The sequence below is a fragment of the Misgurnus anguillicaudatus genome, chromosome 3 (genome assembly GCF_027580225.2).
Source record: "Misgurnus anguillicaudatus chromosome 3, ASM2758022v2, whole genome shotgun sequence".
In the NCBI taxonomy this organism is placed as follows: Eukaryota; Metazoa; Chordata; class Actinopteri; order Cypriniformes; family Cobitidae; genus Misgurnus; species Misgurnus anguillicaudatus.
In genome coordinates, this window is record NC_073339.2 from 22522632 (window position 1) to 22546118 (window position 23487).

Consider the following 23487-nt stretch of genomic DNA (forward strand, 5'->3'; position numbering starts at 1 on the left):
ACTCAGCTTCAGCGGTAGAAAGAGCTACACATGTCTGTTTCTTACTTCTCCAACTCACAGCTGCTCTGCTCCGCTGATTTGAAACATGTATCCTGATACAGATTTGAGATCATCTTGGTCTCCAGCCCAATCTGCATCTGAATATCCAACGCAATCCTTTGGCTTGTCCTTGCTATACATCAGGCCGAGATTGAGAGTGCCATTTAGGTATCTCATGATTCGTTTGACAGCAGTCTAATGTTGTTTTGTGGGATAGCAGAAAACCTTGCAACATTGTTTACAGCATAAGCAATGTCTGGTCTTGTTCTGGTAGACAAATAAAGCAAACTACCAACAGCAGACTGAAATTGTGTCTGATCTACTCCTTCCTCTTCATCAGAATGTTTTAAGAATTTCATGTTCGTGTCTACTGGTGTGCTTATTGGTTTTGAATTTTCCATTCCAAATTTCTCCAACAGAACTTTTGCATATGTTGCTTGACCCATCCAGATTTCTTCAGTGTCTGGTTTTTGGACAATTTTCACTCCTAAAAAATGAGTTAATTCACCCATGTCCACAGTATCAAAGTGTTTCGCAAGCATTTTCTTCACCTCTATCATACGTTTATTGTTTTGTCCAGCCAGTAGAATGTCATCAACATAAACAGCAATAATGAACATCTCACCTGTTGCTGCAGTATAAATGCATGGATCAGCTGTAGTTTGTACAAAACCAATCTTCTTTAGCTGTTCATCTAGAACAATGTTCAAACACTTTGGTGATTGCTTTAGTCCATAGATGCTGCGATTTAGTTTGCACACTAAATGTTCTTTTCCTTTAATGACAAACTCTTCAGGTTGTTGCATGTACACTTCCTCCTTTAGATCTCCATTTAGAAAGGCTGTCTTGACATCCATTTGATGCAACTTTAGTCCATACTGTACAGCCTGAGCAATTATTGTTCTGATTGATTCAAATCGAACTACTGGACTAAATGTTTCATCATAGTCTGATCCAAATTTTTGTGAATAACCTTGTGCAACCAGGCGTGCCTTATATCTTTCAAACGATCCATCACTTTTTACTCATCAGGCTCCTTAATTAACACACAAACAAGAACTGAATCAGGTCTATAATATCAGGTGTTTCATATAAGGATACATCTAAAATTTTCTGGGAAGGGGGGGCCAAGGACTGGAATTGAGAACCACTGTTCTATACTCTTTGGTGAGGGAGACCTGAAACACATCTGATTGAAAAAAGCGAAAAGCACCAAGGTATATCCAGCTACAGCCCCGCACTCGTGCCCACATTTCAGGATACACAATCCAGGGGCACGTTCAAGTTCAAAACGGTGCGCAACGTTTTGCTACGGTTTTCGGGTTGAACTACATGTTTCCTGGAAATGGTGTGCAACAGGTTTTAGATGCGTTTTCTCTTGTGTGGTGGGTGTGTCAGAAATGTCGGCCCAAGATGTATATAAACCACGCGGTACTAAAGAGAGCTCGCTCAATGGGTTCCAGTTGGAATGTTGTCTTTCATTCTGGACGACAAGGTCAGTGACTGTAAAATTGAGGGTATTTTACAGTGTTAAACACAGATTTATAACGATTTCATCAGGCTTCAGAAACATTTAAAACGGAACATAATTAGCCTTCTCAGCTACCGTAGTTGCAACTCTTGCGTCATCACAACAGGGAGTTCAATCACCGTTTCTGTTTAATAAACGTTGTGCAACGTTTTGTCGGGGCTGAACGCAGCCCAGGCCACCTGTCTCAGACCGAAAGTGATGGCCATATACAGTTGAAAGAAAAAGTATGTGAACCCTTTGGGCTTACTTGGATTTCTTCATAAATTGGTCATCCCTACTGAAAAATCCAGCTAAAACCAGCATAAGCTGTTTTTTTTTGAGGTGGTTTGTGCTGGTCCTCCCAGCCTGACAAAGCTGGTCATGCTGGTGGGCCAGCTGGTATTCCAGCATGACCATCTAAGTCCAGCTAGACCAGCTTAAAATGTGACCAAAACACACCTAGACCAGCTTGCTACACCAGCAGAACCAGCTTCCTACACCAGCAAGACCAGCTAAAACCAAGCTGGGGACCAGCTTAAACCAGCTCACCAGCTTATGCTGGTCTTAGCTGGATTTTTCAGTAGGGATAAAATGTGTTCTGATCTTCATCTAAGAGAAAACAGGATACGCACATCCAAAAAAAGTCTTGACCAGGTGCAAGATCAAAGGATGAATGAAAAAACAGAAAAAGATCTGCACACTGTAAAAAGTCCCTTTAATTTCAAAAGTTTAAAAAGCAACGTTTCGGTCAAAGACCTTCATCAGGCAAACACACAAACACACAAGCAAGGATCATTGTTAAACAAGAATTCAAAGGTACAAACAGTTTCAATTAATGACACCTGATATCAATCAAGGTCAATCAGGTAAGCAACTAAAGTATAATCACATTAAAGCAACACCTCAAAACATCATATAACAACACCCAAACATTCTCTTTTCATCTTCCTTATACACTTTTCAAATCCTAAGATTGATCAATACCCAATCATATGAAAAACAATACACTTCAAATACAAAACAAGACCACTTGAATAAAACTCATAGTACAAAAGATATCAATTAGAAACATGAATTAAAATCAAGTTCTAAATTCAATCCCTTAGGAGAAAGAGCATTGAGTGTGTAAATGTAGTAAGCTTCTCTTTTTAATAAGAGATTGTTAACATCACCACCTCTCCTAGGCACTTGAACATGTTCAATACCAATATATCTATATGTTACCATTAGGGCAAATCATTAAGAAATATGGCTTAGGCTACCACTTTTATGCTGACGACACACAGATTTACGTCAGTACAAAATCTGATGCTGCAGTTACCTCTAATGTCCTTACAGCCTGTTTACAAGAAATAAAACTTTGGATGCGTCAGAACTTTTTAAGACTCAACAGCTCTAAGACCGAGATCCTCTAAACAGGTGGTCTCGGAGTGGCTGTCGCTGAACTGGTGCGACCCATCTGTGGTGTGAACACTGCTCGACCTCGGGCCAAACCAAATACAGGAAGTTCTCCACATGTTTGGGCCACTGGGCAACCATCGTGACATGAGCCGAGTGTTATGGTTAACAAAAACAGAGCAATCTTGGTCAGTTGCAGAGATTCGCTGTCTCTTGGACGTTTGAGCTGATGATTTTATAAATGCACAGCTGCCCTCTACACACACAAATAGTGACATTACGTGATTTTCAGCAAATGGCTCCATGAGAAGGGTTTTAATAGAACAGTTGCGCAATTTCGCGTTAAAGCAAAGACATTTTGCAAAGACGTACATCATTTATCTCCATATCTTGCTAGCTTCACTCTTCCTGTCAGGCTGTTTGCCGTGGAAATGTGGGGGGTGGCCATGGAGGTAAGAGCTGTCAGAGACCAATGACAGCACTGACAGTTGTCACATGGTGTACATTGGGGCGTTTTGAGTACGGTAAAAACATATGTGAACACGAACCGCACTAACTGAAAAATGATACAAATGTAATTTGGTGCGCTCCGAGGCTGCACCACTGTGCACACCAACATGTGTGAAAACACCCTAAGATACGCTTTAAAGCAAAAGGCACTGAAAACTTTGAAAATTTGTACTTTACTTAATATTTTATTGTAAATCCCCCCCCCCTACCATATTTTGTATTTCTTGTCTGTGTCTTTGCTCGGTGGATTCGCACAGGTAGAGATGTAGTCTTTACACTTGAACCTCTTCACACAAGGAGGGCTGACACTACTGCTATACCATTGCAAAAACAACAAATCTAATGGTGGCGTGGTGGCTTTTGAACAATACTGATATATATATATATATATATATATATATATATATTTATATATATAAACACCCTGCTATTTTGCAAGTTCTCCCACTTAGAAATCATGGAGGGGTCTGAAATTGTCATCGTAGGTGCATGTCCACTGTGAGACATAATCTAAAAAAAAATCCAGAAATCACAATGTATGATTTTTAACCATTTATTTGTATGATACAGCTGCAAATAAGTATTTGAATACCCGAAAAATTCAATGCTAATATTTGGTACAGTAGCTTTTGTTTGCAATTACAGAGGTCAAAAGTTTCCTGTAGTTTTTCACCAGGTTTGCATACACTGCAGGAGGGATTTTGGCCCACTCCTCACAGATCTTCTCTCAGTCAGGTTTCTGGCCTGTCTCTGAGAAACAGAGTTTCCCAGGTGAAAAAGTAGTACACTTCCATAGTGTACTTAAAGTGCTTTATTTTCGCACACTAATTTTGTACCTAATATACTAAAAAATCATCTTTAGTACTTTTCAAGATGTTCTTAAGATTATCTAAGTGTACTTCACTGTGCTATTTTGAGACCCCTGCTGAAAAAAACAGCATACCAGCAAGACGAGGATATGTTGTTTTGGTGCTGGTTTGCTAGTGAACACCACCTAAACCAGCACAAAACCAGCACCAGCATCAACACCAGCTAAACCAGCAACAAACCAGCACTAGCACCAGCATCCCAAGCTGGTCACACCAGCATCCCATGCTGGTCATGCACATATGTTGTGTTTTGGTGCTGGCATGCTGGTGACCACCAGCTTAACCAGCATAGACCAGCATTATTCCCATGCTGGTCCATGCTTGTTCTGATGCTGTTTTTTCAGCAGGGACACCATAAATATGAACTAAAATGTGCTAAAAATGTATTTAAAAAATATTTAGGTACTACTTGTAGTAAACTTGACCCCATCTTTGTATGAAAGTTGACATGTGCTGGTTTAAGCAGCGGAATCTTCCTCCAAACACGTTTAGTGGAATTATGACCAAAAAGTTACATTTTTGGTCTCATCTGACCACATGTCTCCTCTGGATCATCCAAATGGTCATTGGCAAACTTAAGACAAGCCTGGACATGTGCTGGTTTAAGCAGCGGAATCTTCTGTGTCATGCATGATTTCAAACCATGAGGTCTTAGTGTATTACCAACAGTAACCTTGGAAACGGTGGTCCCAGCTCTTTTCAGGTCATTGGCCAGCTCCTCCCGTGTAGTTCTGGGCTGATTTCTTACCTTTCTTAGGGTCACTGACCCCACGAGGTGAGATCTTGCATGGAGCCCCAGTCTGAGGGAGATTGACAGTCATGCTTAGCTTCTTCCATTTTCTAATGATTGCTCCAACAGTGGACCTTTTTTTCACCAAGCTGCTTGGCGATTTCCCCGTAGCCCTTTCCAGCCTTCTGGAGGTGTACAATTTTGTCTCAAGTGTCTTTGGACAGATCTTTGGTCTTGGCCATGTTAGTAGTTGAATTCTTACTGATTGTATGGGGTTGTCAGGGGGATTTATGCAGCTAACGACCTCAAACAGGTGCATCTAATTTAGGATAATAAAATGGAATGGAGGTGGACATTTTAAGAGATGTCCTGCATCCCAAACCGCCTACTTCCATACTATATAGTATGTAAAAGGCACTACTTTGCCTACTATATAGTATGGAAGTAGGCGGTTTGGGACGCAGGGATGGTCCTCACTGCAGAACAAGACATTCAGGGGGCGGGGTTGGATCTAGATCCGACTCCTCCCACTTTATATACTTTGTTCCGCCAAATGAACCAGTATATATGCGTTGTTGCAGCCCGCAATTATTGCATCCTGTGGTCACCAACATTTGCTCTTATCAGTTTAGGTGTACGTTTGATTAATAATATAGTGGAGAATGATTCATAATTTAGAAAGTAATGATCACAGTTAGTGTAAGGGGAGGTAAGGGAGACGTTCCCGACAGGGTGATATCACTGAAGGGATATATTTGAGACCGGCATGGCTGTACATGATCCCACTTTGTACACATAAAAACACAAATGTATTTGATATTTTTAATTAGCAAATATAAAAACCGTAAACCATGTTTAAGAAACCTGTTCCTAATGGCTGTAAGCAAAGATGTGTTAAAACAAGTTCAAAGTTTCTACAAGATAAACATTAAATTTATTAATTTCTAAATAACTTGCCATATATATGTTAATAATTATGCATATTTATACTGTACACATTCATAGGTATTAAACTGCATGTGGTAAGATTACTCGTAGTAACGTTACACGAAATGTTTTACTCCAAAACATTATAGCAAAAACACTTACATTTCACCCTAAAGTCACTACTTTTATTGTAGTCATAAGTAAAGTTTGTTTTTCTGTCAAAAGAATAACTTAATTTAGTTACGACTCAATACGGAAATGGTAACACAACAACACGTGTATGACATGTCTTGTGGTAAAACTGCCGACCAATCAAAATGCAGTGGGAAGAGATCTCTGGATCTAGCTCCGCCCCTGGATCTGAATCCAACCCCGCCCCCTGGATGTGTGTTCTGCAGTGAGGCATTTTAAAGGCAGACTAACATGTCTTTGAGGGTCAGAATTCTAGCTGATAGACAGGTGTTCAAATACTTATTTGCAGCTGTATCATACAAATAAATAGTTAAAAACCATATATTGTGATTTCTGGATTTTATTTAGATTATGTCTCTCACAGTGGACATGCACCTACGATGACTATTTCAGACCCCTCCATGATTTCTAAGTGGGAGACCTTGCAAAATAGCAGGGTGTTCAAATGCTTATTTTCCTCACTGTGTATACACATACATACACACACATGCACACGTTACAATTATTGAACTTTATAATTAGAAATTAGAAAAAAAAGATGCACCACAACCAAACACTATGACAGTGGTCACCAATACTGGTCCTGGATGGCCGGTGGCTCTGCAGAGTTTAGCTCCAACCCTAATCAAACACACCTCCTCACACCGGTACACAACGGTTTGCTACGGTTTCCGGGTTGAACGACATGTTTCCTGGAAACGGTGTGCAACAGGCTTTAGATGCGTTTTCTCTTGTTTGGTGGGTGTGTCAGAAATGTTGGCCCAATCAGCAGCAAGATGTATGTAAACCACACGGTACTAAAGAGACAGCTCACTCAAAGGGTTCAAGTTGGAATGTTGTCTTACATTCTGGACAGCAAGGTCAGTGACTGTAACATCGAGGGTATTTTACAGTATTAAACACACATTTATAACGATTTCATCAGGCTTCAGAAACATTCAAAAAAGAACACAAAGAATGGCCTCTCAGCTACCGTATTTACAACTCTTGCGTCATCACAACAGGGTGTTCAACACATCACCTTTTCTGTTTAATAAACGTTGTGCAACGTTTTGTCGGGGCTGAGCGCATCCCCGAAGCAGCTAATTAAGGTGCTTAAGGTGTGTTTGATTAGGGTTGGAGCTAAACTCTGCAGAGACACCGGCCCTCCAGGACCAGGATTGATGACCCCTGCACTATAACAACAATTAATGCATTACACCAGTGTTTCTCAATCCTGGGGGGTATTGCACAAAAGTAGAATTAAGAAAGACAGGATAACAGACAAGGCCCAGCTTGACCTAGTTTAATCAGCCCATCCTGGCTAAGTCTGTTGCACGATTGTTAAGCCAGGATGAGAAAGTGGAGCTATGTCAAGCCAGGTGTAGCTAGCTAGGATAAGTGCACGTTCACGGCATTCTTAAACAGACCACAGGATCGATCACAGAATCACTGATGCAAAAATGTATAAAACTCATAAAAATTCATAATGAAACTGCAAACACATAACTACTACTATGTGCATATACAATATTTGATGCAAAAAGGTGTGCCTTATCTTAAAAAGCTATTTATTTCCTATAACAATTTATATTTGATGGAACTAGACAGAAATCATTGAATTATTATAAGATTTTTGTACATTTGACCATATGAAGAATTTTTTTAGGAAAATATTAGAAAAATGCCACCTGCTAAGAAGCAAACATGTCGATTTAATCATCGACATGCCATAATACACTGAATAGTATATTCTGGATTGTTGGTAAATAGCCATCATGCTCAAACAAGGCTGGTTTGGACTGGAATATTGGGAAGTAAGATGGTAGGTCCCTTGAGGGGGGCCAGAAGGACATCTGGAAGATTTGTAGAGTACCTAAAAGATGGGGATAAAGAAATCATGTCTTCTGAAATTAATTTACTTAATACACTATAGCATGCTACAAAAAGCAACACTGTCTATTTTAATATGGGCATGAAATAAGAAAAAAATGTAGTTACAGTATGAATACTATCCTCTGACCTCAGCCTTGGGAGTCTATGGAGCATCATTACATGAAAGATCTGTGAGGTGGACAGCACTATAATTCATATTCAAACATCAACTCTGGGATGCATTACTAGCATCTTCAAGTGAAATAAAGACAGAAACTATAGACTTACAAGTTTAATGAATGGGAGAGTTAAAGTCATGTCAAAAATATGCTTATATATTATTATGTAACTTGTGTTAAATACATTATTTGATTTACAATGTTTTTTTATTATCTGTCCATGCAGCACATTTGACAGATCTGTTTTGTGGATCATTTTAACACAATGAATTTTGATAAAGTGCATTTTGCATAATAATTTGGAAAAGCATGATTTGCATATTTTTTTAAAGTAGCCTATTTAAAATATTAGAATAACATGCACACTGTCATATAACTATGAGATTAAAATACAATTTGTAAACGTATTTACTTTATTTTAAAAAACAAACAAAAATAGCATGTGCATAATAATTTGGACCATCCATCACTTTCAGAAAATCAAGATTAAGAACATTTTGCATGCTGGTGACTTGATTGCAGAAATAAATCTACACATAAGGTAGTGTCTGCTGACATATTGTGTCGTCTGTACTAATTTTAACATTAAAAAAGTCTCATATTCTGGCACAGGGGTGGGTGCAGTCCACTGCATCCAATGACAATAGGGAAAGCTGTAATACAAAAGAATGCCTGTTTTACTGTCCTAATGTAACACTTTATGGAGTAATCTGTTCCTGTTACTTGCAATCTTGTAGAAGTGATTTCAGTGCTAGACTGACATTTCTTACATCACCTGAGAATCTGTACCTCTGTGTCAGATATTTCTCATGCCTTAATGCTAGTCGACATATGTACTTAATTGAAACTGCCTTTCAACTTCATCAGCCATTAATTATCTCAACAACTGCATTAATAAATGTATTCATCAAACCCCTGACAGCAGTCTTCATAATAACACTAAAATAACAGTATGCATACTACTATATCTAGTATTTTAATGCAGGACCATGAAGTGACTAAAACACATGAATATCTAGTAGGAATGACAGAGGAACTAGTCGATTAATCTGAAATTGTATAGTCTGCTATACCATGCTGTGGATGTTTTATGAGTCTGTGGTGGCTAGCATAATTTTTTTATGCGGGGGTCTGTTGGGGAATTAGTATGAAGGTGGCAGAAATAAAATGGACAAATTAATAAGAGGGGCTGACTTTGTACTTGGTATGGAGCTGGACTTTGTAATATTGTCAAAACTAAATTAAATTCTGAACAATCCCTTTGGCCGACCAGAGAAGTACATTTAGTCAGAGGCTGATCACTGCTTAGTGTTTTACTGAGTGTTTTAGAAGATCCTTTATACCTGTGGCCTTTAGGCTGTATAACTCCTCTTTTGTAAGTGCTGGGACAATTCACTATTGAAGTAAATTACCCTTTTTATATGGGTATAGTTTATTATAATTTTTTATTTCTTATTTATAAATTTTTAAATAATATAATTATGGTTTTAATAATTTTTTCTTTCATTTCTTTCTTTTCTATAATTGTAACATTAAAGCAATTTCCCCATAGAATTAATAAAGTTTTCTGAATTGAATTAATCATTAGGATTAATCTTAGCCTGGTTGTTAGCCTGCTCTGGAGCAGGCTAGCTGCAAAGAGTAAATCTCCATAGTAACTTCATCTAGATTCATTTAGCCTCCCTTCAAGCAACCGAGTCAGGGCTAAATTCAGCCAGGATAACTGGAAAATCCAAGCTTAATCCCTTATCTTACTTTTGTGCAATACCCCTCCGGTCCTCAAAGACCCCCTTCTGATGTTTCCAGTTGGTACAGGTGTTTTAAATAAGGAGACATCTAAAACATTCTGGGAAGGCGTCCTCGAGGAGCAGGGTTGAGAAAAACACTCATTACACCCAGTCTTTCTCTATCATAGTACTACTGAGAAATGGAAAATTTTATTTTTAATGAAAACAAATGTCACATTCACAATGATCCTAAAAACAGCTTTATTTTCAAAAAGCAAAATATATCTTACTTCTTTCTTTTAATTTTGAGGTGAAAATTGACATGTTCTTTACCGATTTTGAGAACCACTCATTCAGTACTCATGAAGAAGTAACTAAGTTACATAATTTTGTCACTTACAATTAGACTTAAGGTATAAAAAGCAAGTTAATGAAGAATCATCAGTCTTACATATTCACACACAACTGTTAACAAAGTTGACAATGTTTTGATGATTTTTCCAGGTGATGCAATGTCTTTTGAAAAAAATCTTTAACAATCTTTAATCTTTGTCACAGGAACATGCGATCTTTGCTGTGAGAAAAGCGGGTATTCAGCTCTTGTGACTTTTTGAGCAAGGCTTTTTTCTGGGCCTCATCAAAGCGGTTGACCTGAAGGTCCATGTCTCTGTCGAAGGGTCTTCTCTCCACAGGCTTTTCAGCATCCTCCTGAGCTTTTTTCTTCATTTTCTTAGTGTGCATACTTATGAGAGATTCGCCACGCTTGGACTCCTAAACAGGGATGGGCATTTTAAGATTAAAATTCGTGTTTTTGCACTTCAGGCTGACTGTGTGTATTACACTTCAGGGAATTGCATGTATTAAACTGTGTGGTTTAAGGGTGCATGCATCTGATCTACATAATCCTAATTTAAATGTTAGGGTCTATATTTGAAAGAATTTGCAATATAATGTTAATGACCCAAAAACTGATTTTAATTTCATCCCTCTTATCATTTTAAACACATCCGATCATTTTAAACACACATCTTATATTGTTTTAAATGATTGGAATACATTTAAAAGTGGATTTACTTAACTATTCTTTTATAAGAAAACTGAGGTTAAAACACTTTCTAACGTATCTGATATTATGCTTTCAATAAAGTCATGATTACCTTGAATTTAGAACAATATTTTCAATAATTAGTGACTTTAGTGCAAATTTTTGTAATAATGTCATAGTTTTTGTCATACATAATTTCTTACATTATATTTTGAAACTTTTTCAGCCATCTCAAGCTCTTTCTGAGAAAGGCGAGGTCCCTCGTCCTTGAGCGATTCACCTTTTTCCTTAGCCTCCTGCCGTTCCTAAGAAAGACAAACAAGATGAAAATTTCCAAACGCCTCCCTCCATTCCATGTACACAAAGCTTTTGTCCTATAAATCTAAAAACTTTGCAGAAAGCACTAATCCAGAGATAATACCACAAGCAAAATAACTTCATTGGTAAATCTGCAATGTGTTCAGCATGCTAAGCACACATTTTAAATCTTAACTACATTATATTATTACCCACCCTGTCTTTTCTCTCACGGTCAGCAGGAGTGTCAGTCCAGATTGAACGGTCTTTGTTCTCTGGGCCTGATCTCTTCTTAAAGGTGCGTGCTTCCAGACCCACATGCTGCAACTCAGGAGGCAATTCAGTCATCCAGCTCTCTCTGGCAGGCACTGCTGGACCAGTCTAAAATGCAGTTTTTAAGACTGGTCAGTCTATATGCATTTCCATGTTGGAAAGTAGTTTTTGAGCTTACATGTTGCATTCTAGGTAGACCATAATAAAATAATTGTTGGAAGTTCATGATTAAGTATACATGACCAATGAAAAATAATAATTTTTAATTGCTATTATAAGAGTTAAAACTAACTGGAATAATAGGACAGTGCTTGATGAACCAAACTAAAGTGCAAATCTTTAGCTAAAAAAAACCCCGTTTACATCAACTCCTGTAAGTTTGTCTTTCATCCTTTGGGCTCTTCTTTCAAAGTCCAGTGCCACGGAGTCCGGTGCTGCCCCTTTTGCTGGCATGGGGCCAATGACATCATTATCTTCTTCATCACTGCTTGACAAATCTGGTTTATAACCTGGCGGTAGAGATGGTCCTAAAACTCCTCTTGCATCATAACTTTCCACGTCTTCTTCTTCATCTTGTATTCTAAAGCCTGGAGGAAGGGCAGGTCCTATTACAGATGGCCTGCAGTAGAAAGAAATACTATAATATTATAGAATATAATATAAATATTAAGTACATATGTATAAGTTTGATTAATTTTAACCTATTCCTTATGGCACATTTTGAAATACACAGTACATTATTTGGTAAATTTCAGTACCGTTCAGGTGTTATGTCTTGATTTTTATATCCCGGGGGAAGAGCTGGACCAAAGAAACAATCATCCCCTTCATAATCATCACGCTTGTCTGTTTGCTTTATACATGTTTTTTCTTTCACTAGGCCCCTGTTGGTGATAACCAGAAGAACTGATAGCAACTTATTTCCTTCACCATAATCAATACTAACAACATGCAGAAAACTATGATTAATAATTACAAAGTTTAAAAAGATCTGATACATAAAATAACACAAAAACATAAACGATCATACTTTGAGGAAGGCCGGTTCCTAGATGAGGAGTATTTAGCCCTCTTAAACACGACTTCCTCTTGGTCACTGTCATCACATGAATCGGAAGACTCTGTAACAGCTTTATACAGTGGAGGCAAAGCTGGACCTATAACTGGAAGGTTATTTACTTTTTTTTAACAAAGATTTGTATTCAAGTAAAATCTAACTGTTGGTGGAAAACCACATCTTTAACGATAAATCAGTCAAGCAAATACAGAATAAACTTAAAATAATTATTTTGCAGCTTAAAGAACTGCAATCAAAGCATTTTGTATGAACATAAATTACTTGCGCCTTCGTCATGTGAATGATCATTTTTGCTTTTTTCCATCATCGGTGGCAAAGCAGGTCCGATTATGTTTTGCCTCGACATTGAAAAATATTATGTATTTTTGTGTTAGAATAAAACGAAACAAACATTTATTCGGTAACAAAATGAGAAATACGCTACTACTTCCTGTATACATTCCAATATTTCCGGTCACAACAAATTTCAAAATAAAAGCACTACTAGTGATGGGAGAAACGAAGCTTTTCGAAGCTTCGAATCAATTGAACCAATTGCTTAGAAAAATTATTCACTCGATTGAACCTCTCAAAACACCTAAATATGACGTCATCTCATGGTGAACGTTGTAAAAGCAACAAGATCTCAGTCCAAACATTTTTACACTTTTTACACGATAAAAAAAATGTTTTAGGAAAATGTATTATTTAACCTAACTGTACGTAAAAGTGTATTTTGTGTTTTTAGTTTTATTTAGGGCAAACAGATCATTAACACTTTAACCCCCCTTTTAATTATGCACATGTTTGTAATTAAATCTGCCTATAAACAAAAAGTAGGCAAAATTGTAGTGTTATTAGTCAGAAGGATGAATGTTTTATGAACTTGTATAATAAAACTGACCCGAGTTAACCATCATTTGTGGTCAACTCCCCCTTGTGGTGAATCATAGGACTTTCGAAAATCACGTGACTTTTTGAAACACGCTTCGAACAAATGATTCGAAACAAAAGATTTGTAAATGTTTCCAGGGTTCATGAAGCATTGCTTCGAAGTCGCCCATCACTACCTAAAGGTGGCGCATTATTTTTTATCATACGCGTTTCAAAAACGAGACGCTCTTTAACGCAAACTTCACTTCACTTATTTGTTTTCATACGTTGTTGCCATTGGCGGCGGGACGCTTGAAAACAGTTGAATACATAACTATGTCCCCTTTTTATTATAAAATAGCTTTATAGGTAGTTTTGGGAATTTCAAGTTTAACCTTTTACATACATTACTACCCGTACGAACCTATATTAATAATTTTGACTACTAAATAAATGAATTAAGGTAAAATGAAACGCAATTCATCTTCCTGAATTGCTTTAGCCACCAGTAAAGGTAAGTCTGCCTTTTGATCCGTTAATTTCACTTTAATACCTATCGTTTTCTTGAGTTCTTGAGCTCTTGTCTTATTGCTTCACTCGCCATCTTTAACGTTACTCAATTTTATCAGTCCAGTCGCAACGGTTACTTTTGCCCTTGCGAAAATGAACCATGTTTTTTAACTAACTTAAGGTAAAACCATGGTCAGTTTTCGTAAGAGTGACTAGTGTTGTAATTTCACTATTTCTAAGTAGAATTGAGTGTCATCACCAAAACGACGTCGACTAACAGTTAGCTAGCAAACATGTAAGTTAAAAGGTTTTGTTCAATTTGAGAGATTCGTCGTAAAGGCATCAATTACGTTTGCACTGTGTGTTATCGTTTCTAAAAATAAAATACTAGCTTATGTCCATCATTTTAATTGTTAAAAACCCTATTTGATTGTGATGTGGATGTCTTTTTCTGTTTTACATTAGATAGTGATCTTACATGATAAAGTGTGGTAGGACACTTTGAGCGGTACTATATATCCGTCGAAATGCCACCTAAGAAGCAAAAGGACCCCATAGCAAACATCTCTAGCTCCATTGAGTCTGAGGACATCAGTCTGGAGACAACAGTCCCCACGGAGGAGATATCATCCTCAGATGAAAAAGATGGTGCACAGAAAGTCACAAAGCAGCTTCTGGAACGAAAAGAGCTGCTACATAACCTTCAAAAGCTTAAAATAGAAATGTCACAGAAAAATCTGCTAATAGACAACCTTAAAGTCGACCACCTTACCAAGGCAATGGTTGCATCACTATATAAAGAATTACTGTGCTGTCACAGTTTTATTTAAAGGCGGGGTGCATAATGTTTGAACACTTTGAAAAAGGGAGTCCAAAACACACACGGCAGTAAGAGGCATGTTTACTAACCGACATCCTTGCCTAGGTTGCGTATGTGTGGGAAGGGTCTATCAAAAGAAGGTCCAGATTCTATTGGGGTAGGGGTATGTTCAGAGATAATTCACCCCGCCTTTAATTGCATTCAAAAACGTTTAAAATGTATATAAGCCTTTTTAACCTGAAGTTAAAGTAATGATTGTTTTGGTCATTTGTATTTAGATAGAAGAGCTGGAAGAAAGGCTCAACGATGCTCTTCATCAAAAACAGGTGCTTGCTTTGCGCCTTGACAGCCAACTTAAACTACAGCAAGATGAAAACAGGTGAATTACACTATAATTGATGACAAATAACGTTTGTAATAATGATGACTTGTAAGGTATTTGATCAAACTCTCTTGTGAACCTACACTCATTGTAGACAACAAGAGTTTTGTTGCTTTTAGTCACACAAATCTCTAGCAAACGTGTCAACAAATGACAGAGGACTGCACTTCTTGAGCCATTTCATGCATCCTAAAATGTGTCTTTTGATTTGGTCTGTTATGGAGGAAGCAGCAGGCCCTGAGGAAACAAGAGATGGACACCATAATGCTCAGACAGAAGCAGCTGGAAGAGACGAACCGTCAGCTGTGTGAGCGAGCAGGGGACCTCCGCAGAAGCCTAAGAGACCTAGAGCTCTCTGACGAAAAGTACAATGAGCTGAAGGAACTTCCTGAGGACAAACTCTCCATTCCTGAATATGTGGCAGTAAGAACTGGTTTATGGACTTGATGGTCCATATTGATGCTGTTGTTTCATCTCACGAAAAGCTCTAACTTTGTTAGTGAACAGGGAGCTTAGTATTGAGAAGCATAGCTGTAATATGTGTGAGTTTGGTCATGCATGTTTTCTTTACATAGGTTCGGTTCTATGAGGTTGTGAACCCACTGAGGGCTCTTGTGACTGAGCTGCAGGTGAAAAAGACCAACCTGACTGAGGATCTGGAGAGTTATCGTAACCAAATAAAATCAATAATGGAGGTCTGAAGCTTTTTTCAGATTTTATAATTGTAATTCTGGAATCTCTTGCTTTATAGTTCTTATTTTTATATTTAGAAGGTCAATAAAAACAGCTATGAGTTTGTGAACTCTTTGGTATTAGTGAATATGTCATTCTGATTGTTAAGTAATTTGAAACCTAAAAAAAAATTATAATAATGTGAGATTGTCATTACCATTCAGCATTTTTACTAAACACAACTAGTAAATGTTTTTAAATGTGGGTTGAAAGTGGTGTAAAAAGCCCTTAAATTACTTTTACATATGTTTTGGTCTCAAATAGTATTCAAATTCACCATTATGTTTTCATCCAATAGAGATCACTAATTTTACAAACTTTTAATCAGTTTATATTATCATTCATATTAATTACCAAATGTCTTAGTACAGAGTACAACAGATTTAATTTATTTTGACATTCATTGCTTTATATCAATCAGAGTTATGAGGAGGAGAGAAGAGCGCGTTCTGAGCTGGAGATTCGCTGTCAGAAACTCACATTGGAATTTGCTGACACCAAACTACTTATTCAGGAAGGAGATTACAAACATGAGAACTACGACAAAATCAAACGGTAAGGTTACAGCCCCTGACCCCTGACTGCTGAATGCTAGATAAATGGTTAGTTTGCACAAAAATGTATTTCTTTAATTTATTCATCATTAGGGTAGACATTTTACTAATTATAAGCAGAGATGGGAAGTAACAAATACAAAGTACAAATAATTTTCTGGTATCAGTACTTTACTTCGCTATTTTTTCGCTCTTTACTTTTACTCCTTACATTTTTCCACATATATAAATTTTACTTCTTAGATTTTCAAAACAAGCTCATTACTTTACTTTTAATCTGTATTTTTTAATTTTTAATTTTACAGCCCTGCCAAAATTTTGCATTGTTTCTTTCGTCGTGTTTTACCCAAGTAAAGTCTGCTTCCAAGATGTTAAATAATATACATTAAGGAAAATATATTTCAGTGACAGAGGGTAAAGCACTGGCCCGATCAGGCAAGGGACAATACTTTTTACTGGCACCAACGTCTCTCACGCTTGCCCCGGGCCACCGGGCAGTCCTTTATGTTGAGCCCTGCTTCAGTCCCCTTTAAATTTAATTTGAAAACGGCTGCAGGGCAGACTTTGGCTCTTTCCCCTCTGCGACTTTCAGCACGATCAGCCCATCTATGCAATACAGTGGAATACTCCAATAAGGTGGCACGGAGCTAGAGGGATGTCTGGGGTGTCCAAATTTAATGATTTGATTTGATTTGATTTGATTTGATTTGATTATTTGCACATTTAAAATACAACTTTAATGAATCCATAAAAGGAAACAACAGAAAAAAAGCAAAAAAAAAAAAAAACTGTACGGGAGAGAGTGAGAAGACCCTAAGGTCTTATAAAACCACCTCCCTGAAATCTCATTAAATGAAACACAATATTACATGATCAAACAAGACAATATAATCAATACATAAATCATTTTAATATAACAAATTTACAAAATAAACTTATTTGTATATTAACATTTTTTTCAATTCTCTTTTAAAAGAGGGTAGAGTGATTGTAGTCTTTAATGCAGAATCTAAATGATTCCAGAGGGAAGGCCCTCTGTATTTTAGTGTAGATTGATTAGCTGTAGTTCTACAAAAAGGAAGATAAAAATCTTTGCAGCGCCTTGTGGAGTAGGCATGAACATCTGAAGAATACATGAAAAAGTTTTTAAAAGCTCTGGGCATAATTTTTATCATATTCACATACTTATACATAAAGATGTTTATGCAAAAGATGTTAACATTAAATATTGTCAAGATATTATATTTTATAAAAAGCGGAGCAGATGATGACAATCTATTTGAGTTACTCATTATTCTTAGGAATTTCTTTTGTATTAATAAAATCTTATTTAAATATGTTTGGCATGTTGCACCCCAAACTTACACTACTTACACTCCATCAATTCAACCAGACTTTGTACCAGAGTATTTTTAAACACAATTATCTGCACTTCTACTTAACTAAAGGATGTGTGTACTTTTCCCCATCTCTGATTATAAGTAACTTTGCAACTACTTATGATATACCAATATTTACAGTATTAGTAAACTGTCCGCTTAATATCTACTAATACTTTATTGTCATGAGCCCTCAACAGACGTTCAACTGTCTAATTATTCCACTAACCCTAACCGTTTTCCGAAAATACTAACCTTACAGTCTACTAATACTCTTATGACAGTTAGTTGACATATAGTTGCAATTGAATGAAAGTTAGTTAACATGTAGTTATTTATAGTTAGTAGTATAGTGTAGTACAGAGGTAGGCAACGTCGGTCCTGGAATGCCGAAGTGACATATCAGGGCCATTTTATGATTAATTGATATACATTTCTTACATACTGTTCCTTCAACTCATTTACTTTGAGACCTATATGACTTTCTTTCTTTTGTGATTGTTTTTGATTACGTTGATTTTGTGATTTAAAAATATCCTGGTCACACTTTGCAGTGAATAAGGATTAGCACTGTCAAGCTTTAAAATGACAAAATAAGAATGTAAAATTCAAGTCTCATTCAAGCCATATTTACTTTTATATGAAAATTATATGTATTATGGATTACAACTGTGTGGAGAGGTTTGGCAGCCAGGCAAGATTTCAAGGACCTGTAGCTAACATTGTATACATTAATTTTACACCACTGTTGTTAGGTTAGTGTAATAGTTGATACACGTATATGATATATAAAGACATGATATGATGGTAATTTACTTGTCATTTATTTCCCTTGTTATCAGAAATAAGCTACTGTAAAATAACTCCTGAATGCTGAAACCGTCTATATTTATGCATGTACTATATGCCTATGTTTAGTTCACTAAGGGGCCAGTCACACCAAAAGCGTTTATGGCAGTTGCAGGCGCCTTTTTTGAATGATATTCTATGGGCAGGGTGGGTTTGCGCGCTGCTTATGCGCGCCAAGCGCCTTGCGGTTTTTTGCCGCCTGCCGCGCACACGTTTTTGAAGGAGCACTGAGAGCAGAGAAGCGCCCGACGTCATTCGAGTCTTTCCATTGTCCAATCGAATGAGGGGAGAGGCGGGCCTTACGTTGTGGTGAGGGAAGTTTACAGTTGCTTTGAAGAACCGGACTCCACTCGCTCACTCTCTCCTGCGTGTTTGAGCACCTCTCACCCTCAAACAAGGTCAGAGCAAGCGCCCTCTTTTTAAAGTTTCTACTAATATGACAGTTAACAGCAAAAGAGCGCTCACGTTTCAATATTTGATTGACAAGACAGCTGACTCGGTGGTTGCTTAGCAATATGAAAAGCCGCGTCGCACTGCTCTTTTTTAAAAAAAGGCAGTGCGTCGAGCCTTGCGTTTGCAAGCGTTTAAAGCACTTTTGGTGTGACTGGCCCGTAATACTGCACTTCTGTGAGTATGTGTGTGTATAAAAATATGAGCTTCTAAATTGTGTTTATAGAGAGAGAGATGGGTATGAAACTGAGGTGAGAGAGTTGAGAAAGAAATTGGAAAAGTTGGACCTTATACACACTGCAGTGACCAAAGAGAGGGATGACCTAAATAAAGAGGTAATGTCAGACTAAATGTCAGTATATGGCTATAAATTGATCTTTCTCTAATTTCCTGCCTTACTTGCTCAATTTACCACCACTCTCCCTTCACTGCATTTGAAGGTGGTTACACTGCAGCAGTCAGTGACATTAATGCAGAAGGATAAGGAATATCTGAACAAACAGAACATGGAGCTTAATGTGCGCTGTGCTCATCAAGAAGACCGTTTGGACAGGCTGCACACCCAGCTCGAGGACACCAAGAAAGCAAGGGAAGATGCTTATGAAAAATATGTGGCATCTAGGTATGTGACAGACATCATATTCTATTTAACTTCAGTTGACAAATCTCTGTTTTTGTGAATAGTACAGCTTTGCCAAAGAGGTCTAACGGTGTTTTCACACCTAGTTCGTTTGAGCCCTCCAAATGCTCTTGGAGCAGTGTGTATATGTGAACAATCCAAATGATCTCAGACCCCCCTAAAAGGACAAAACAGCGAACCATACTCAAACCACATCCGGATTCGATTTCTTTTTGACATGTAAAAGAAAGGAGGTCTCGTTCCACTTCACATGTGGTTTTGACATGTATTAATATTAACTGCAGCACAGAAAGCTGGGGTCTGATTTCTTATGAAGTTGTGATGAGGAAAAGAAAAAAGAACTGGGTCCTCTTTTGAGTCCACTATATTGTGAACACAAAAAGGACTGAGGTCACATTCGCCTAATTCCTTTTCTGGTTCACTTTAAGCAAACTGGGTTTGGTGTTTTTAAAATTAACTATATGTGAAAAAACCTTAAATCTAACATCTGTAAAACTCTGTTATTATGTAACCATGTAAGAATCTATTTGCATTTCCAAGATCCAAGTGATCTAAGTTTTAATATTTGATTGAAGTTATTTTTATTGTGACATATCTTTGTAACGATTACATCTCTCCACCAGGGATCACTATAAGACAGAGTATGAAAACAAACTATTTGATGAACTAGAGCAAATTCGGCTGAAGACGAGTCATGAGATTGAGAGCCTGCAGAGGGCGTCCAAAGAGATGTTTGAGAGAGAGAACAGGTGAACAGTTAATTAACTTTACCCAGTAGACCCAGGCAACCTCTGTCATTTCCATCATGTAAAGGAAACACTCTTAATCTAAGGTCAAGATTTAAAAAAAATCCTTTCACAATTGTAATTTCCAGGCATAAGAAACTCATAGAAATTAATAAAATATAGAATCAATGAATTTACTTTTTCTAGTTTTTAATACTTGGGTCTGAAACATTCCATTGGATAGAAATTACTCTTGAATAGGGCTGCACGATTTTTCCCAAAATGTGAGTAACAATTTTTCTCCATGGGAAATTAAATCACGATTCTCTCACACGATTCAAATTTTTTCCACAAAAACATTTATTGCATTCAAGTAGAAAATGTGCTACACAGGACTTTTAGATATAATAAAGTGTCTTAAAAGTATATTTTCTTTATTTTAGGCCCTTAAGATGAGTAATTTAAAATTAGAATAAATAACAACTGTGCTTTTGTACACTCAAACTGGCCAACCTTAAAACTTTAAAGAGCCAGTAAGATGACAATTTAAAGCATCCTATCACTGTTTATAAGTCCCAGACAACAGGTTTAAATGCATGCAAGGTCAAAAAACAGTGTAATTTTCTCAAAATATAAATTTAAAATGACCCCATTTCTCAGAGATCCCCAAACGATTCGTGTGAAGCCGTTCAACGACTCAGTCTGCCTAAACCCCACCTTTCAGTATTCTACTCTGCTCTGATTGGTCAACTGACAGAGTGTCTTTGCACAAATCACAGATCAGTCGCACAGACCACAGATCAGTGGCACAGACCAACAATAGTGCAACATGTATTGACCTCGTGCTAACATGATTTAGTAAGAAGACATTGTCAACATCAAAACACATCATTCATCATTAATCCAAGCAATACAAACGACGATCGAAACTAACAATTTTACACTCATTTAAGCATTTATGTAAACTAACCGGGTCATAGCAAAACCCTTAGTGAGCATGAGTTACGTTAACCGCTTGCTATCGTGACTCTGACAGTATATAGAGTTTAAACAACGATATCATTCATCATTAATCCAAGCAAAAAAAACGACTATAGACATTTAACACTCATTTAAGCATTTATGTAAAATAACCGGGTCATAGCATAACCGAAAGTTCAGCATGCGTTAACCGCTTGCTAACGTGACTCTTTGACAACGACATCATTCATCACTCATTCATCATGACGATAGCCATTTTACACTCATTTAACTCTTTCCCCGCCATTGACGAGTTATCTCGTCAATCTGCAATACCGCTATTATCCACTTATATAACCCGGAAGTATTGCCCTAGGGCAAACAGCTGTATGTCCGTGTATGTTTTAAATATCGCTCTGTATCTGATCTCTAACAAAAGTCCTTCACAAAAATGGAATTATCTCAGCTTTTTGCTCAAAATTTGGTGTTTTTGATAAAACCTACACATTTGAGAGGTGATAAAAACAGAACACATGAAGGTAGGATAAAACAGATTTTTTTGTTTGAAATCAGAGGGTCTGTTCTTTTAATTCATATATTGTATGTTTATATAGCCTGGGTGCCAGCCGATCTTAGCCCTGCCCACAACATTTTGAGAACGGGAAGATCGGTCTGGGGTTTTTCCGTTGAGTAGCTTCTATGCAAGACCCAAAGCTGGTCGACCAATCAAATTGTCAGGGCGGGCTTTATACGATGATGGACAGATGATCAACAGTAACGTAATCAACCATGTCACCGAAGAGCGCGTGTGTTGAATCTATTTACAACGAAATGGCTGCCGCTGTAGAATTCAAATGTGTGGATTCTGACATTGAGTCTGTTCTAAAAGATATCGACAGAGCATTGATTTTAAAAGAGGAACAGAGAAACGCGATCAAGGCATTTGTTGATGGGAAAGATGCTTTTGCCGTCCTTCCTACGGGATGAGGCAAACGTTTAATTTATCAGCTAGCTCCGATGGTCGCTATGAAGATGGGTTGTGAAAACCCTATTGTCATTGTTGTTTCTCCTTTGGTCGCACTTATGGAGGTCCAAGTTAAAGAAGCAACTGAAATAGGGCTGTCAATCTTCCTCTATTATCCCATTCGAATTTCATTCATTATTTTTTTTTTTTATTCGATTTATAATCGATTATTTAATGCTCAAATTTGACTTATTAATATTTACTATAGCTATCTACACACGTTGTAAAAACGGGCTTATGCATTGTCAATGCCACTATGAGCTCGTATAGTTGACTTGTTTTAAATTATGTCCACTAGAAGACATTGCAGTATTACTAATATACATGTAACAGGTGATAGCTTTCTTGCTAATTAATGATTAAGCTTAGACACAAAATTAACAAAGTTGTCAACTTTAATGAAAAATTTCATTATCAACGCAGTTCTCTTTGTTCACGTATGAGGGCTGCGTAGATCGCATCATTAGTTATGCAATACTTACACACAGCACACACATCCCCTGGCCTCCAATTTCACTATTCTTTTTTCATTTAAACACACCTTAAAGGAAGTGTGATCTTGAACAAGTATTTTGTCACTGGTCGAAAAGACAAACTTATCCAAACAAATTAGCATTAAAGACATTCCCAAAACGGTCGTCCCGACTGAGAGCGGTTTTCTCCTGACACTGTCCTCTTCACCTTGGCTGCTCCGTTCTCGTCTTCCTCATAACCTTCCTCCGCAATCGCTATCAGCTCCGCTTTCTCTTTCTCACGTACCTCCTGCTGCTGGTCTTGTTTCAAATGAATTAGCCGATAGAAATGATGGAAATGCGGGTCGAGGTAGCTAGCGGTATTTAACAGCATAAATGCGTTAGATAGTGAACACATAAAAAATAATATTTTTAAATCTATTTTTTTTAAAATCCCATTTGAATAGTAGTTTTAACATTCGATTAGTATTATTTTTTTAATATTCGAATTATATTCGATTACTGAAATT

At 37.2% G+C, this 23487-nt stretch overlaps 2 protein-coding genes across 4 annotated transcripts in view; one reads left to right on the forward strand and one right to left on the reverse strand.

Annotated features, from left to right (window-relative positions):
• Positions 1-10179: 10179 nt before the first annotated feature.
• Positions 10180-13080, reverse strand: gpalpp1 (GPALPP motifs containing 1). 2 transcript variants are annotated; one of them, XM_055205172.2, is made up of 7 exons: positions 12890-13080; positions 12581-12713; positions 12309-12437; positions 11914-12169; positions 11494-11658; positions 11184-11285; positions 10180-10706 (listed from the first exon to the last, which is right to left on the reverse strand). In XM_055205172.2, the coding sequence occupies exons 1-7, from the start codon at positions 12972-12974 to the stop codon at positions 10488-10490; spliced, it is 1089 nt and encodes a 362-aa protein (XP_055061147.1). In that variant the 5' UTR covers positions 12975-13080; the 3' UTR covers positions 10180-10487. The 2 variants fall into 2 exon arrangements, with proteins under 2 accessions (XP_055061147.1, XP_055061148.1); XM_055205173.2 differs by having other exon boundaries at positions 12309-12434; positions 12890-13079.
• A 567-nt stretch (positions 13081-13647) lies between these two features.
• pibf1 (progesterone immunomodulatory binding factor 1) overlaps positions 13648-23487 on the forward strand; it is a 50185-nt gene continuing 40345 nt past the window's right edge. For both annotated transcript variants that reach the window (XR_008644438.2, XM_055205162.2), the window contains exons 1-9: positions 13648-13994; positions 14456-14766; positions 15089-15189; positions 15417-15615; positions 15768-15887; positions 16346-16479; positions 19383-19491; positions 19597-19778; positions 20420-20545. Coding sequence is in view for 1 of the 2 variants with exons in the window: in XM_055205162.2 (XP_055061137.2) it covers positions 14518-14766; positions 15089-15189; positions 15417-15615; positions 15768-15887; positions 16346-16479; positions 19383-19491; positions 19597-19778; positions 20420-20545 (1220 nt within the window). In the remaining variant the exon portion in view is untranslated. The remainder of the gene's footprint in view (positions 13995-14455; positions 14767-15088; positions 15190-15416; positions 15616-15767; positions 15888-16345; positions 16480-19382; positions 19492-19596; positions 19779-20419; positions 20546-23487) is intronic.